Source organism: Lithobates pipiens, unplaced genomic scaffold (genome assembly GCF_037356315.1).
Source record: "Lithobates pipiens isolate NorthernLeopardFrog02 unplaced genomic scaffold, aLitPip1_a1.2 Scaffold_18, whole genome shotgun sequence".
NCBI lineage: Eukaryota > Metazoa > Chordata > Amphibia > Anura > Ranidae > Lithobates > Lithobates pipiens.
In genome coordinates, this window is record NW_027507758.1 from 520,911,066 (window position 1) to 520,929,859 (window position 18,794).

Consider the following 18,794-nt stretch of genomic DNA (forward strand, 5'->3'; position numbering starts at 1 on the left):
GAAGCAACAAACAAAAACAGCGAGTCGATCAGCAAAAAAACAAGGGGAAAGACTGTAAGCTGTAACAGTGCGTTCTGAAAGACCGTGCTGTGCCAAGTCTTCATCTAACCTTGCCCTGGGAGGTCTCCTTATGTGTGTGCCAGTCAGGCAGGACGGGGGGCAGAAACTCAGTCCGGAGGATTGGGAGGACGATCAGCCAGGTGTGGCTGTTGGCAGCCAGGTGGGCTAGTATTTCTGCAAGCAAGTGAAGCTGGGATCGTTGGTCACAGTTTAGCAGGAGGAAAGATGCCATGCTGTTCACTAAAATTGTGTTACTTTTGTCAAAGGATGGAGTGCTCCTGCCTGTTATGGGCCTTTGTTTAATTAGCAATATCCTGCTAGTTTCAGCAGGCGTGAGCAGCAGGTACTGCACAGTGGAAACCTAGTTTGTGCAGGTGGAAGGAGGAAGAGGGCTTTTGTAAATAGGGAGGAAGTTGTCCCTGGTTCTGTGTTTGAACATTTCAAAGTTGGGCATCCCAAAATTCCCTACCCCATCCAAGTTATCACCCCCTAATAAAAACAACAAAAACAAGCCAATTTTTCTTCTTGATTGTTTTCTGAGTTAATGAAGGAAAATGCTATGTGACTGGCTGTGCAGCAGTGGGGACCCGGGACATCAGCGACTCTTACGGGAAGTGCTACACATTAAAAGTGTAATTTTTATTCCTTCAGACGTTCCACTGAGTTCTGCTGTTATACAGCAGGAGCCAAAGTTCTGTCTCCCTGCTGCATTGTACAGTGTCTATGAACGACACCAGTTCCAGTGTCCTGCCTCAGCCCTCTCAGTCTGCTGTGCATCACTGTGCTGTGCTTTGTGACTGAGGGTGATGGAGGCACAATACCACAACTAGTGTCAACAGTTACAATGTAGAGGGGAAATTCATCTCCACTGAATATCAGCAGCACTCAGAGCTTAGACAAGGCGCATAAATTGATAAGAATAAAGAAATGTTTAATGCAAAAATGAAATAATGAAAAATTGTAATTAAGGTTGTGCTTCGAGCTAGGCTTTAAAAGAATACCTGGTAAATCTGCCACGAAGGTCCTTGTTTGGGTGCTTATGTTTTAGGATGACAACGCAATGTTTCTGCCTCCCATTTGTGCTCAGGTACTGTCACCCTGTCAATCCACAGCTTTCATTAAAATAATAAATTGTGATCCTGCCATGAAGGTCCTTTTTCAGGCACTTCCAGTTATAGGGTTAGAATACTCTGTCCCTGTCTCCCAGCTGTACTCCTGTATTGTGGCAGAGCCTACAGACAATTTCAATGCACATTACGCAGGCATGGTCAACTGTTATCACCAAAACGCTCCCTGAGATATGCCACACAGCTAACGCTGGAGTACATGTGAACAGGAAGTGGCTCTATAGAGCCTTCAGAAAATAAACAGTACTGAGATGTAAAAAAAAGTTTGAACAAAAAGGTGAAAATAAGTATTTTATTTAAAAAATAGCAATTGTTTATGATACTACTATCATCTTTCAGCTAAGGTTAGCAATCACACTAGGAAAGAGAGGCTTCTGGAGGGCTATCTCTATCGGGGCTAGCCATGTTATTTTTCCATTGATGCCTGTTTATTTTTTTCTTCACCTTTCCTGTCACTGTCATGTAGGTTTTAAAACCTAGTAGGAAGGTCTATTGCTATTACGTTCCTTGCTCCACTGCCTTGGGCCTCTGTGCAGTGGAGTCCAACGAAGTACAAGGGAAGAGGCTGCAGATGACCTTCAGAGGAGAGGGACTTGTCTGGTTTTGGTTAACTCTGTGTTTGGTTTATCGTGCCATTTATGAAGTAGGTCTTTTCACCTTTTCTGTCACTATCGTGTAGGTTCTAAAACCTAGTTGGAAGGTCTATTGTTATTATGTTCTCTGCTCCCCTGCCTTGGGTCTCTGCACAGTGGAATCCAACCAAGTACAAGGGGAGAGGTTGCAGCTGACCTTGAGAGGGAAGGGATCTATCCAGTTTTGGTAAACTTTTTGTGTTTGGTTTAACATGCTGTTTATGCAATTTGTTTTAGAGCATTTCCCCATAGCCTTTTAAAAGAACAAATCCCATTCATGACTTCATTTTGTCTGAGGCCGCGTACACACGGGCGGACTGTTCGCCCAACTTTGTCCGCTGAACAGTGTTTGGGCGGACAGTCCGCTCGTGTGTGGGCTTTCAGCGGACAGTTTCAGCGAACAGTCCGCTGAACAAGGTTTTTCGGAATTTCCGAAAAACTGTCCGCTGAAACCTTGTTTCAGCGAACAGTCCGCTCGTGTGTAGGCTTGTTCGTCAAACAAAGTTCCGCGCATGCTCAGAAAGGATTTTCACGCCGAAAGTTATAATGCAGTGTATAGGACGTCGTATTTTTCGTCCTGTCGTACGTGCCGTTCACGTCATCGCGCACGGTTTCAGCAAACTGTTCGTCCGTCGTGTGTGGCCATGTCCGTCCATGCTAATTTTGAGCGGACTGTTTGCCGAAACTGTTGGACGGACAAAGTTGGGCGAACAGTCCGCGCGTGTGTACGCGGCCTTAGGTAGCTACCTTTAGGTACCGCATAAGACAAGTTTCTCACTTTGTCCCATGGCCTCCACCTGTCTAACCTAGTTCCTTGGTGAGAAAATGTACTGGAATATATATGTTTTCTAGTAGCAAATAGTGCTTACACTTCTTACACTTAAAGATAGTACTGTTATTTATATAATTCTACCAGTTTTCAACAGCCAAACACAGGAATCCATCAGTCCAAATCAACCAGAAGCTCGTACGGTAAAAAGCAGTTAGCAATGACATGGGTTTATCGCCAATTAATGGCTTAATAGAGGTTATAAACACAGACAATACCATTGTGGCACGGTGCCTGTTGAATTGGCATGTTGCCAGTAACACTTGAGAAGAACTTTTTGATGCCAGTACAGCATGAGCCAGTAAAATGACACTGCAAGAACTTTAGACCAATGTGTCACAGCCTAATGCAGTGTTTATTCTGTAGTACAAAGGACTTCCAAGAGTGGTGTGATCTTTATTCATTACTGTCTGGGCTTCTGCACAAATTACACTTTTTTTTTATTTCAGATCAACCATTTTAATTGTATTTATCTGATGATGCATTAAATTATTCCAATTCTTCAAAACCGTGGACAGAGGGCAACTAGTAATAGCTTCCTCACTGTAAATACATCAATCTGTATTTTTGATATATCTATTTAGTGAAAACACCCAAAATCTGTGTTTATTATTTAGTCTTATGAGGAAGTTATAGAGTCCACACTATAGTATGTACTGTATATCTGAAAATCGATCAATCCTGAAGTACTAACAGCCTCTCATTTCTTGAGGCCTGAAAACACCAGGACAGTACAAATATCCCCCAAATTACTACTTTCTGTAAAGTAGACAGACCAAGGTATTTAGTAAGAGGCATTGCAAGTTTTTTGAAGTTGGCATCTTTTGTCTCAATATTTTAGTAAAATTAAGAAATTTTAAATAAAATGTTTTTTTTCCACTTTTTTTTATTTTTTACACACGGTCACCAGTGCAGTAAAGCGTCATCATATAACTGGTGTGGTGGTGACAGTATGTATGGATTTATTTTTTTACACATTATGATGGCCTATACCAGGGAATTCCATTGATAAGCAACCATTTTTACTGAATCAAACTGATTCATTCTATGTTTACTATTGTAATTAGCTGTGACTGGCCAAATCTTATCATATGGTGCAGATGGGCTGTGATTGGCCCTGTCTGTACCATGTGATCACTGTGACCAATCACAGCTAGCAACACAGTTGTGCACAATAAATGGCATGAAAGGAATCCATCCATTGTGTACAATTGTCATGTGATCTGCTATGATTAGTCACAATGATCACGTGGTACCTGAAGCGGACTGGTACACTGAGCAGTCATCAGCACAGCTGGTGACAGATCGTGCCAGAGTTCGGCCCATAGGGCACATGCAAGGTGTATTCTGGGAGAACATCATATGCCATCCATCCAGAGCGACGAATGTCCCGCCCAGCCATCATATTACAATAGGCTGGTGGGAAATTGTTAAAATGGATATAAAACTATGGTTTAAGCAAGTCTATATGCCATAGGAAAAGTCATTGGGGTTGATTTACTAAAACTTGAGAGTGCAAAATCTGGTGCAGTTGTCCATGGTAGCCAATCAGCTTCTAACTTCAGATTGTACAATTAAACTTTAACCCAAAAAAAACTGGAAGCCAATTAGTTTCAATGCATGGCTGAACCTGATTTTGGACTCAGATTTGGAATCTGGCTTTAGTAAATCAACCACATTGAGTCTAGGGTGGGCATCCTGGGAGTTGTAAGCAGTAAATGTGCCCCATTCCTTCTCATATTTTCCTTGGATTACCCTATGAGAGTGCATTATATTATAATAGAATATAATAGAATTTTATATATATATATATATATATATATATATATATATATATATATATATATATATATATATATATATATATATATATATATATATATTTGTGGTGTGTTATTGAGCTAGAGTTTGGAGTTTCTATTCAGCCACCAAGGGTTGGTTTTGAGATGTCCAATGCAGAACAATTAATTTATGAGGCTGGAATAATGCCCTCACAATTGCTTCATATAAATACAACCTTTATGGAAAACATTCCAAACATCCTAAAATGAAAGTGACGGGATCCCTGGGAATGTTGATTTGGAAAACTCAATTGGGCTTGTAGGCAGGTGTAGTCTATATTCTCCACTGCAGGTGGCGCTTGGCCGCTATCCGATTTGACTTTGGCAGATAACTTGGGTGAGGGTAGAGCCTATTTAAAGCCCTGGCTCCCTGCTTTGGCATGCATTTCTGCAAGTGGCAGTGCCCTGACAGGATACTTATCTGTCAGGGACAGTGCTTAGCATCAAGGAAAGATTTTGGAGAGGCAGGGAAAGTGCAGGGACATGCCATCCTTTCTTGAAGCCTCCCATTTGGGTACAGACAGGCCAGGCCACATTCCGAGATAGATGCTGTCGGCACCTCTGAGTCTGCAGTCTGCTGCCTCATAGATGTTACAACTTGTGAGTTCTTCTGGTCTGGTTGTCTTCCTGCCAGGTCTGGTATGTGTTGGTATACTTCTGTTACAATATACAGTATTCCTGTTACTGCCTATGTTTTCTGCCCGCTGCATCACGCTGCACCTACCCACAGGTTTGCTGACAACAGTAACACATTAGCTTTAGATGGTCTTATAGCAGGTCACCGTGGTCTTTCATGCATTTAGTGCAAAAAGAAGCTTGCCTTTTTACAAGATCATATAGACATTAGGCATATAATGTGCTCTTCCAATGATAAATAACTGTGATAGCCTTTGCAATACATTCAGCAATACAATACATTTTGCAATACATTCAGCAATACTATTCATATTTAGTTCCTCTTAGAGCAAAGTCTGGTAACAGTTTGATATAAAACCCTTTGTGTAGTCAGATTGTGCAATCAAGTTAAACAAAGGCATGGGATTGACAGTACATAACTGCAATAGAGTGTTGTAAAAAAAAAAAAGAAAAAAAAAAGAAAAATCACTTTAATGACCTACCACCAACTGAAGTAATCGAGGTGAACAGAGGTGCTAGAGAAGAACCTACACAAGGGGTCACTAATTGTCTAATATCAGTGCTTATATCTGTTAATGAGAGATGAAAGTGAAGACACTGTTCCCTTTATTCAATGTGCACTGTAACAAATTATCATTTAAAAAAAACAAAAAAACTCATGCCAAAATAAAATATCCACCCGTGGGGACACAGCTGTGATTTAGAAACCATGTTTTCCTTTTTCATAAGAAGATGCCAAAGACAGTGTCAGCTGTGCAAAGTAGATATTAAATTTAATGAAGAACACCGGGCAAAATGTTTATTTTCCAAAACAGCGGGGCTGTGCCCACACTGCATGGGTTAACTGTCCATTTTTGTCTTTGAGCTCAAGACCCGTCTTCACTGCTTCTGTCCCCCCACGCTAGCAGTCTTGTAAATGGACTGTTCCTGACATCATCACGACAAGCTCTGGATGTGAGGAAGGCAGGAACAGTCCACCGCTGTACTTGGGGGAGCACGGTTTTCCGGGGGATTGAGGATCGGGTAAGTATAGCCTTTTGGTGCGCCCCCCTGACAAAACAAGCAGTTAAGCTATGCAGTGCATGGGAGAAAAACACTTTATGGAGTTGTGCTTTAAAAAAGGAGGCGTGCTCTTGTTTAATTTCCTGTCTAGGGATCCTTCTGAGGTTACTGCTTTCCTCCTGATGGAACACAGGCATACAATGACACATGCTATTACTATTCAAAATAGTTCATTGGCTATGTGTACCATACAAGGCTACATTTTCACTATGCTCCAAACAGAGGAGTTTAATTAAAGAGGACATAGGATTTTTTTGCAAATGTGGAAAGATATAATGATTACATGTAATGTGACTGCATCAGCTGGACACGTCACATCACATTCTATAGATGACAAGACCGCTTTCTAATACACAGAGAAAGGCTTGAAAAAAAAAAAAACAGGACCCCTAAGGGCTCTGCATACCCCTTTATCAAATGCTACAATAAAGCAATGTGTTGTTTTTAGAGGATTAGGCATCTATTAAAGCTGTTTTTAATGGAAAGAGAATATTGTTCATGTCCCTGTTGAACCATATGCCGCCAGGGAGTTGGTTACAGAAGAATTTTATTTAAAGCATTTCAAAACTGTGAAGATAAACATAAAACGAGTCAGCATGACCGGAGTATGACGCATGCAAAACAGTCCTGCTGTTTTTGCCTATAGAGAATCGATAGACACTCTGAAAGGAACATGCTGGATTACAGGCAGAAAGATAAATACTCTGAATATGTCATGGTGGGCAAAACATTTCTTTTGAGGTTTCCCACTGGATTCCAAATCAGCAGTTTTTGCGCCACACTAGGCATAACCCAGGGTCCCCGATAGGAACCCCAAAGTGTCCCACTTGCATCAACCATTCTACTTGGTATTGCTGTACAGCCTTTCCTCCACTTCTGATCACATGTACAAACTATGACTTTATCTTTATACAGAACTGAAAGAAAACATTTCAGTTAAAAGCCTGACAAATCTACCAGTAACACAGAATTAAAGATGTTTAGACTAGATTTAGTACTCCTGTTGTCTGGCAAGGGCTGATAGTGCTATCTCCCTATACTATCACTTTATGATTAGACAAAAGAATGATGAATCAGAAATGCACATGCTGAAAAATTCTGCAGAAAATACATAGATCTGTTCTTGAACTTGTGACAGACCTGGTTGTGTAATGATGTGTGTTACGTGCACTGGGAGCATATACCAGGGCAGAGGGACTTTGATAAATCATCAGTGATAAGAACAAATGAATTATGTAAAACCTCAGGTCTTTCAACTGAGACGAGAGACAGGGACAACTTTTTTTTTTAAACCTCATTCACACAAGCCCGTGCTCATGTGAGGGTCATGTTTTCCCAGCACCAACATGGATGTCAAACTGAAAACAGCGACTGTGCAGCTGCTGGGTACCAACTGACATCAATGAGACTGCCTGCACAGGGATGCATGGCACACCTATGGGCGGCACAGTGGTGTAGTGGGCAGCGCTCTGGCCTAGTGGTGAAAAGGGCTGTTGGTTCGAACCCCAACCATGACACTACCTGCCTGAAGTTTGCATGTTCACCCTGTGCGGGTTTCCAGATACTCCAGTTTCCTCCCACACTCCAAAGACATGCTGGTAGGTTAACTGGCTTCTGTCCAAAATAAATTGACCCTAGTATATGAATGCAAGTTGGGAACCTTGGATTGTGGGCTGCTTGAGGGTAGGGACTGATGTGAGTGTGCAATGTGTGTGTGGAGCACTGCGTAAATTGATAGAGCTATAAGGGTACCTTAAATAAATAATATTAATAGAGGAGCATCTTAATAAGACACAATGCATAGGATTAGGGACAAATGTAGACATGCACCCCCGACTTTATTCAACCTTACTAACAATGTAACCTGTTTAGCCCATGTGTTTAAAAACAGCCCACACATTGATACACCCCATGTGAACAAGGCCTTAGCGCTAACATTTTTATAGAGAAGACACAACCCACATCACTCTACATTTGAATTGTATCATATTAGGTGTCAGCATAAGCATAGAGAGGTGACATCATAGTCAAGATAATATCATTGTGCACGTCACCTCTGCACTTGTTTGCTGAACATGGGAAGGGTGATGTAGCGTTTGACAGGGGGTTGGGGATAGCTTTATAATCTGACGGGTGCAAAGTGGACAATCTGTGTCAATTATTCACACTTCCTACAAAGCCTTATCTAACAAGTGTTTGAAAATACATATTTTAATTTCCATGCAGTAATCTTTACAGATGCTGACCACAATACACAGATAGTTCATATTTGTGCATTACAGTGGTAAAATGCAAATCCATTGTGGTGTACCAGCTAGGTGCGTTACTTTGTTTTACTTTGCTTTTTAGGAATGGCGAGATAATATGTCCAGTTTTACTCATTATCAAAATGCACAGATCTGAATGGGCCCACAGGCTGGATTCACATTGGAGAATGCAGCGGCTCACAGCAAGAGTCCAGTGCGTCTGACTTCACTGTTTCAGGTCCAATTTCAGCCCAAATTTGTGGCTGAATTCTGACCTGAAACGGACTAAGAGACGCAGAGGATTCCTGTGCAAGTCTTTAGAGAGCAGCAAGACGTAGCTTATCCTGTTAAGCCAAGATGGAGATATAACACATTTGCTTTAGACGGGCTCACACCCAGGCAAAGGAGAATTTGTGACTATTCGAGGTCTAAGGGACGCCTGATCTTTCTCAATACATGTTTTCATTGTTACTATAGCACCCATGTTTCATAAAGCTGTTTTCAATGATTATGTAAAGGTTGAATTTTAATATAGACTTGTGTAACCTTAACTGTAGCTGATAACTGCTGTGGAACTTCTTCCTGTGTTGCCTCTGTATTGTTCTTCTGCAGTTTGGCTAAACAGAATATTCATTAATGCAGAAGTGCAGTAGTCATCTTTAAGGAGACCACTTTGTAAAGCTTGTCTATGGAGCGCCTCCAGTGCAAGGGGCAGCCATCTTGGCTGTGTCTGGAGGACAGAGATTGGCTGCTGCAACAAAGCAAGAAGAGGAGGGGCTGCGGGCTGCTGAGAGTTAGAGGAAGGGCAATTTCAAAGAAAATGGTGTAAGAAAAAGAGAATGTACTGCTGGCTGAACATAGAGGCTGGACTGCTGGCTTAGCAGAACCCTGCCATAGGTTTTTGCAATTAGGAGAGATTGATCATCGCACAGGACCTTGCCTCAGATGCATGAGCTTTCTCTCTGGGAAGGTGCGAGGATGAATTTGGATGCCTGATATGATCAGACAGTACTGCAGAACACTCCCACCACTTGTAAGGAAGGAAAAAAGCGGCTGTCTTAGCAGGATTGAAAAATTGAGCGCTGTCTGTGATACTTTTATTTGCACTAACATCCGAATTTTCAGAACAAGCTTTTGCGGTGTACTTCCTTCTTCAAGGCCCAAGCAATACTAACGCTTAGACCTTGAAGAAGGGGGTACACCACGAAAGTTTGTCCTAAAAATTTGGATTTTAGTGCAAATAAAAAAGGTATCATGGATCTACTTCAGGTTGTAGAGACTCACTGTAAGGGCATACTGATCCTCTGCAGGGATTCCAATCTCGTACTTCATCCACACCTTGATAAATCCCCCTACACTCCTAAATCGCATTCACCCTCTCTACCATGCTGCAAACAGCTCCAGCAGGCATCCCTTCTTGACACCTGGAGGGAATGCAACCCCTCAAATAAGAATTTTACCTGCTACTCCTACCCACAATTCTTTTTTCAGGATAGATCATATTCTTATCACTGTGGCATTCTCACCAATTCTTCTAGGTCCCCGTATTCAATTCATGGTCTGATCATTCTGTGGTTATCACCACTATCTCCTCCTTGATTCCTCAATCCAGAGATCGGACCTGCTGTAGGAACAATATGCATCTAGTCAACAAGTCTTACCCCTCTGACATTGTGTAGGAATAACTCCTACACAATGCTACCCTGGATATTTCTTTGGCCCTTCTGTGGAAAGCTCAAAGGCCAGTAGTTTGAGGCACCTGTATATCTGTTTCCTCCCAGCTTAACCTGGGACAAAAATCTCAAACTGCAACACTTAGAGGCAGAATATCATCAGCTTTTTCTTCAATTTCATTCTTCTCCCACCAAGCCGAACAAGCTCTTTTTGGAGAAAAACCAAAACAGAGTTGGACCTGCTTTTTGCTGAATTAGCTGATAAAGCTATTCATAGGTCCAGCCACACTATTTACATTAAGATCAATAAACCAGATACTTTTCTGGCCCTCCGCCTCTGTCATTGGGAAGAATGACCTCCTTACACATAGCTAAAAAGATCAATGGTGTCAGTGGGAACTTATCTGAGAGGCAGAAATTGCCCAATGCTGAAGGAACCCCTAGCAACCTCTGGAGGAACCCTATTTGAGAATCACTGATTTAGAGATTGCTACAACCCACCTTGTGCTATGCTTATTTGCGCATGGCGCTTTGCTATTGTTCACGTCCCTGCGTATAACACTACCCAATCTACTTAAACTGCTAGATAAATGTGCTTGAGTTTCTGGATTGGAAGTGAACCCATCCAAATCCAAGGTTGCCACCTCCCGCGGACCTCAGCCATCTCCAGGAAGCATTCCAGTTTCAACGGTCTACATCCTCAATACCTTATTTGGAAATCAAATTGACAATTTGTCTCTCTCAACTCTATCAGGCAAATATCTTCCTATGTTGTCACACCTGTCCTCTTTATTGGCTACTTGGCAACCGCTTAGTGACCTGTTTGTCTAAAATCTTGTTTTAAGAGTTCTTCTGGTCATAATCCCCTTCCATTTCTTCCGGGCTCTACATAACAGTGTATAGAAGTATATATAGAGCACTAATAAACTCAGAGTCTCTAGAGCAGTATTACTGCAGAGCAAGCTACGCGGTGGTTTGGAGGTCCCCAATTTCCTTTGATACTAACATGCCTTTTAATTGGTAGTATCTACCAGGCTCTACCATGCTAATTCTGAGATACTATTGTGGGTTGGCCTTGAGGAGATTGATCTCTGTCCCTTGTCAACTACCAACCTGCTATGGGTGACCTGTTCTGACCGTGGGGCTTATAGCCAACCCAATAACAAAACATTCTCTCGTACTGAGGGATAAATATTGCAGCCCATGTAAATTCATGTCCCTTAACAGCTCACTACTTTCCTTCCTAACCCATCCAGTTTTCTATCCAGCTTATTCTAATCCTGCTTCATTTCGAGTCTGGCAATCCCTAGGTCTGACCCGTATATGCGACTGATAACAACCGGAAAACATTTGCCATTTTGCAGGAACAGGTTCAGATCCCACCTCTGCGTATTTTCGTTTATCTTAAGATCGCTCACTTCTTTAAGATATCCATATGCACACATTCTTCCCAAACAAGTCTGTCTACAAAGGCATATGCAACTCTGACCCGCATACCCCTATTATATCGCATCTATACAGTATACCCATCTCATGTCCCCTTCAGCTAATATTCCATCCTACACAGCGCAATGGTCTAGAGACCTTGAGGTAGATCTGAAGTCAGAAGACTGGGATGATATGTGGGTGACTACTAAATCCTCTTGTCAGATCATCTTGGCGCATGAAACTAATTATAAAGTTCTCATGTGATGGTATTTGATCCCAGTAAGGACTTTCAAGTTTCTACCTGGTTACCCCCCTGTGTGTTTCCGTGCTTATGGTCAAGAGGGTACTCACATACATATCTGGTGGATGTGCCCTGTTGTGCACCAATTTTGGACTGAGATTTTCAGAATGGCCTCCACCCTGGTCAGCTCCACGCTCGATCCTCATCTATCCCTTGCGTTGCTTAATCATAATACCCTGGACTGCACCAGAGCTCAGTTCAGCCCCATATTGCAATTTATAACTGCAGCCAAACAAACCATAGTGCGTGCTTGGAAGTCCCCTACCTTTTGCACCATTGAAACCAAGCATAGGGTAACCCAGGCAAAAATACATCGCAAAATGGAAGCAACTAATTAAGATAAAATTCACAAATATCTTAAAATTTGGCAACCTTGGGTGGACCATTTCCTTCCAGCTGATTTCGAAAGGTCACTCCTGGAATCCTGAGTCTGCCTCCTCTGACTACTATGGTTAAAGACCTGGACCCGCCCGGAGCGGTCAACCTCCCCTCTCTTTTCTCCTTCTAGCCTTCTTTTCTTTCTCTTTCTTTTCTATGTTCCTTTACGGCCTCTTATCTTAAACCATTGAAATGTTATTTTTTTATTTTTTATTTTGCATACCTTTTGTCCATAGGTGTTGGATATTTCTGTCATTGTTCCAATGTTGATTCTGCTGTTGTTTGACTTTATATGTTTTGAAGGCCTTGTGCCCCCTTCTTCCTTATGCATGCTACATCGTTTGTGACTCTGAACTGACATATTTTGGAGCTCTGCAATTGTACATATACAATATACACTATGTTCCCTTTTTAATTGGAATATGACCTGCATTAAATCCTATAACAATAAAAAAAATGTGAAAAAAAAAAAAGTATCATGGGCAGTACTTAATTGTACATAATTGTTTTTGTAACACGTGCACTAAGATGGCTTGGCAACAGACACTCTCAGCAGGATTGAAAGAGCGAGATCACAGCGACTTCTATCCCTGTCTGACTTTGACTTTGGACTTTTACTGAATCGGAGTACATGTCAGGAGACCCAGAAGAGGTAACCCTGGGATAGGTAGAAGACTAACATCATACAAATTAATCTGTTAAGTATAAAGACCTTTTTACACAGGTTAGGCAGGATAGGTAGAAGGAGGGATCAGGAAACATTGTTAAGAATAGAAATAGTTAGGGTTTTCTTCCACTTTAAATTTAGAAAGTGATAAAACAAGATAAGTAGTATTTTTTGTTACATCTACTGTACTGTATCATCTACTGATGCAAAAATACATCTCATAATAAATGCCTTTAAAAGAATGAACCAAATTGTGCTTATTTGTTCATATGTGTGTTTTTATGTAGTGCAAACCTTTATTGGTTTATACTACTTAAAAGCATGAGGCATATGAGAAGGATTAAAGCTGAAGTATTAGGTACAAATTTTATTGGAATAAAAAGAGGAAAGATCCCAGGTGCCGCACATCCACAGAGTCCTATGGTGGAATGAGAGACAACCTCAGCCTGGGTTCCCGCCAGACCACGCCCCCAATGTGTTTAGATCCACCCCCAGAGTTTAGTCATGGATGAAACACATTGGGGGCATGGCCCTGTAGGAGCCCAGGCTGAGGTGGTTTCTCTCATACCACCATGGGACTACGTGGATGTGCGACACCTGGGATCTTTCCTCTTTTCCTTTAAGTGACTACAGGGGCTGGGGCGAGCTACATCTCTTGCTGGCACTCCTGCAGTGGTTACAGCATAACCCACACTACATTCCATAGTGATAGAGCCAGAGCAGCACACTAAACAAACCGTGGGTTACAAATATTATTGCAAAGTTATATTGGTCCTGCTTGAACCAAGGTAAGTATGCCTATCTCATACCTGCAGACTAAATGAAAAAAAATCCAACAGATTTTTCCATCCATGCTATGCAACATGGTTGGATGAATTTACTACTGCAGCTAATATATTCTGACAGCCAGCACTGGTGACTGTCAGAACACTGAATCAACGTTTGCAATTGAATGCATGCAGCCAGTGTTCAACTGACAATTTCTGGTCGGACAGGAGGATGCCAACAAGACCACCCATAGCAAATTTCATAATGAAATTTGAACAGTGTATGGCCAACCTTCCTTTCCTTTGGGGGTATAATAAAACAGCTCAAAGAATAACACATACTCTAACCATTAGCATCAGCAGTTTAGTGTCCCCACATAAGCCCTTGGCATCGTGGCCAATATTTTAAAATCATATTCAAACACACTTTGCTGATGCAGTCAACCTAAGGAGATTCCCCACAACACTGTGCTGGAGGAACACAGCAGGCTGCCAGCTCATCATGGTACATTTACTAATCAGATTTACAGATTAAGCATTTTGCAGTTTAAATGTTCCTATTCAAAATACAGTATTAACGCAAAACAAGCAATAATAATGTCCATAGCTAATCTGGACCATGTATAATCTATGGTTCTGGGGGCATCCAGGGAATAGCTGGATTTAGTACATAAATGAAATGTCACTTGGCATTTTATGTGTGCTGAAAATGTCAGATCCACTTCAGCAGCCAGGGGCTGCTGCATAGGAGGAAGACCTGGTACTTTCCTAAATGAGAATCTGAACATAGCCATCAAACAAGAGGAGTTCACTTTGAAGTTGATCTAAATTAGAAATATTTTAAGGACAAAAATCTTTACAAGCAAATGTCCCAAAACCTTAGAGGGTCGTTGAAAATCAGGGCCTGTTGGAAGCCGCCGATTTGTAGAGAATATGTCAGAACAGATGTTGCTTTTTACGTCGAGGCTCCCATGCAATGCTGGAGGCCGCCACTGCTGGACTTCTAGTAGCAGTGCTAGTTCCGGGAAAGGTATGCCACTGTATGTGATACTGCAAAGATGACATCTACCCCAGAACAAACATCGTTTCTGGTTAATGACGTAGTGTTCGATACATGTCTTAGCTGTGGCGAATGCCATCCTGACAGGTACTCTTTATCTGTTTCGCAACACTGGTGTATGTTACTTGCATTTAAACAAAAGATTTATAGTCTGTCTTCCAGATTGTTACTAATTTTAGTTCACTGAATGTAGATTGTTACACATTATTACAACATGTACAGAGAAATTGTCTGACCAAAGCTTTCTTCGAAATAAGAGAAGCTGCCACTAAAAGGACACGGGCACCTTGCTCATACTTGCTACAGGCAAAAACAAAAAAAGACAAAAAAAACAAACAACTTTGACACTTGAAGAGTAGGATGTCTTATTTTCCAAGTTTTCTGTTAACATTACAAAAAAATGTTCTTATTCTGCATGTGTTGTTGAAAGGTTGTGCACCATCTTTACAGTAGGCTAGAGGTTTTTATGAGTATCAGCACACAAGATGTAAGTATCAAAGTGTTAGTATCAGAAGCAGGGGTTTTCTCCCCAAAGCCAACCATCAGATTCAAAGGTGAAGAGAAAGGCTTGGATCTGACAGATGGCTTTGGGCAAGTAACTCCAGTTCTTAGTAAGAAAAATCAAGATATAATGATGACGGCACACAAAAACTGATGTAGGTTATATCTCATCACCTGCGGTTATCTATTGGCCCAGGTGATAATAATCATCTGAGGAAAATCAGACATGGAGACACAATCCAACCATCAGCAGGTGTCTTTTGGCCTGGCTTACTATAATCATCCGAGGATGGTTAGACACGGATGCACACAATAAACATATACAGGTTCCTTTTGGCCGCACTGAATATAATCATCTGAACACGGTCAGACATGGAGGCCCAATTTAGCCATCTGCAGGTGTTTTGCCCCAGCTAAACCAACCATAATCAAAAATTCTCAGGGGAAACATCAGCTTTCCTTTACAGGGTAAAGGAATACATTTTGGTTACCCAATACGTGTTCTGAAAGAGTTGATCACTGTTACTTAAAAACCAGTAATGCTTTTTGAGTGGAAGTAATGCTTAGTTCTAATATAAATTCTACTAAAAGTGCATGATTGCCTTCTAGCAGGTGGGTGCATAGTTATCTAAACCTATGTAAGAGTACAACACTCGTTATTTTAATCTATGTGTCTAGGAGGTGTAGATACGAAATCTGGGTTGACAGTTGCAATGGGTTTGCAGCAAATTCTGCAATGTTCAAGTATTGCGAACCAAGCAACTAATGTGGGAAGTCACCAGACTCTATGTAACCATAATTCACTGCCTGGCCAGGCCAGCTGGCTTAGAAGGGCTGATAAGGAAGCTTTGGAAATATATAATAATACTACTATAAAGGCTGAGGCAACAGCAGCCATACTGACAATGTGCTTTACCTGTGATAGGAAAAGGATAAGGATTGCTGCTGATAAAGTGCAAGTAGTGCAAGCTCTTATGCCCGTACACATGATCAGAAATTGCGCCAGCAAAAGGCTGATGTGAGCTTTTAAATGGAAATTCCGACCGTGTGTATACTCCATCAGACTTTTGCTGGCAGAATTTCCACCAGGAAAAGATTAAGAGTAGGTTTTCTATTTTTCCGACGGAAAAAGTTCTTATCGTCTGTAGCAATTCCGACGCACAAAATTCCGACGCATGCTCGGAAGCATTGAGCTTAATTTTCTTAGCTCGTCGTAGCGTTGTACGACACCGCGTTCTTGACGGTCAAAATTTCTGAGAACTTTTGTGTGACCGTGTGTATGCAAGCCAAGCTTGAGCGGAATTCCGTCAGAAAAACCATCCAAGATTTTTCTGACGGAAATTCTGCTTGTGTGTACGGGGAATATGTGTAGGGCATGTAGTGTGTTGTGTAGATGCAAACCATTATTGAATGTCATGTAGGTAGGAAAATGCTGTTTGGAGTATAATTTAGAGGTGAGGGGAGGGAAGATTTTCCACCTGTTTTCATGGCCAGCTTCTGTCAAAGGGGCATGATGGAAGAAAAGGTCTGCTGACCGCCTCCCGATCAGCGCTCTCAGCTAATGGCTGAGAGCGCCGACTGAAGTGTTTTGGCTGGGGGGGGGGGGGGCTGTCCCCCTGTCAGAACACAAAAGCATAGCAGTGGAGATTGTTGTACCAACAACAGATTCTTAGTACAGCTGCTCAGACCTGAGCAGTCGTGTTTTTTTTTTTCGTTCAGCCAGCTGAGTTGAACAAAAAAAATATATTAGCAGTGGGTATCAGGCTTGAAAGTAGGACATCAGAGAAAAGTTGGAAGCAATATCGTGGAAAAAGCTTTATATGCCAATCATTATTTTGAGTGACATAAATATCCAGTGAGTGAGATGTAGTGTTGGGAAGAGGTGAATCGCAAGTCACTTGGTCACTTGGTCATTTGGATAAAGAAGTTTCACAGTTAACACTATTTCACTGGTGTTATGGACCATCATAATTTATGTGGAAACACTGTGTAGGTTTATACAATTGATTTTCATTTTGTGTTATGAATTTTGGTATGATTACTAATTTTGGAAGGGGTAGTTATATCACAGCACCACCACAGATCTGCAATTTATTGCAGATGTGGTTTATTGTATTTACATCTATGATAAGGTGGCAGGAGTGAGAAGATCAGAGGAAATGTATTTTTCATATTTTGCTTGCATTGTTTGTTCTCAAAATTTATATAGTTTGTATGTTGATTCACAGAAGCTTTTCATTGAATTACCTCCAAGGCGTGGAGTTTATAAATATTATTTAACTACGAATACCTAACTCTTCAAAAGTTAACACCTTAGCTTTTTTTTCTGTTGGGGGTCATATCCTGCATCAGGGGTTTTGCATTCCCAAAACTTTATTTGGTTTTCTAACTGATCTGATCTGACTGGTTCTTATAGGTTGTAAACATTTTGTGGATCACAACTGCACTCTGCACTGCCTTACTAAATAAAACCATATTCAATTATACAGAATTTAAAGAACAACAGGTTATTCTGCGTTGGTTTTACCAATTGAACAACATTTGAGTATGGATCACGTAGATAGTCAATAAGATATTATTGTAAGGCAAGTATTTTTATTTAGGTTAAAAATGATTGTCACTGAGTAAATAACATATATCATTATAACGTGATGGGATAAAGGTGAACCTAGTCCATATTATGGATTTAATATTGAACAATAATTCATTATTATCTCACTGCAGTGCAAGGTTAATGCTCCTTCTTATTCACTCAGCTGTATCCCAGCATAGCAATTCATCCATCCAATAATGATAATTATCAAGCAATAAAATATAGATGTGTCGTAGCAATTGCCTATTTCCAATTTTCACGGAACACCTAGCTGAAAGTAATACCGGAATGAACGCACAGACAGAGTGTGATTAGTTGGGGGCAGAAGCACGCAAGAAAAAAAAAAAATCAGATGACAGAAAAAAAAAAAAAACAGATCTGGAATGGCGACCTAATAACTGGGGCATTGATGCAGACTAAAACATCTACAGGTTGTAGGCTTCTGTGGGTAGCTCATCTTCAACCAGCCCTGGTTGTGTACATCAGCAGTGTCTGATTTTACATTGTTAACCCTGCATCATTTAACCCACTATGAGCCCAGGATGTCATGGACACAAGGACACGTCTACTGGAAACATGTCATTACACCAGCCTGGGCTCACAGTAATGCAGCACAGAATGGCACTTACAATTATTTAGAACTGGCCACTGGACAAGAAGAAGGACCTGTGAAGTAATGGCACCAGATAGAAGACTTTTGGATTTAAGGCGAGCATAAAGGGATTTAAAAAAAAAAAAAAAGGAAGAAGAAATTGGTGCGAGGACTTAAAGCAGAGTTCCGCCTTCCCCACAAAAAATTTAAAGTCAGCAGCTACACATATTGTAGTTGTTGAATTTTAATATTAGGACACTTACCTGTCCTGGAGTCCAGCGATGTCAGTACTGAAGCTTTTGTTTCCATCAGCTGTCGGGTGCTGCGCCACCATTGCCAACAAGGTAACCTAGCAGTGAAGCCTTTTAGCTTCACGACCGGGTCCATACTGCACATGCACG

The 18,794-nt window shown here is 41.3% G+C and overlaps 1 protein-coding gene across 1 annotated transcript in view; it reads right to left on the reverse strand.

The window, feature by feature from the left end:
* Nucleotides 1-18,794, reverse strand: part of MBOAT2 (membrane bound glycerophospholipid O-acyltransferase 2) — a 366,457-nt gene that overhangs the window by 241,586 nt on the left and 106,077 nt on the right. Inside the window, exons 3-5 of the mRNA XM_077488747.1 lie at nucleotides 11,437-11,489; nucleotides 9,454-9,463; nucleotides 9,010-9,024 (exon numbers count right to left, since the gene is read on the reverse strand). Of these exons, the coding sequence (XP_077344873.1) occupies nucleotides 9,010-9,024; nucleotides 9,454-9,463; nucleotides 11,437-11,489 (78 nt within the window). The remainder of the gene's footprint in view (nucleotides 1-9,009; nucleotides 9,025-9,453; nucleotides 9,464-11,436; nucleotides 11,490-18,794) is intronic.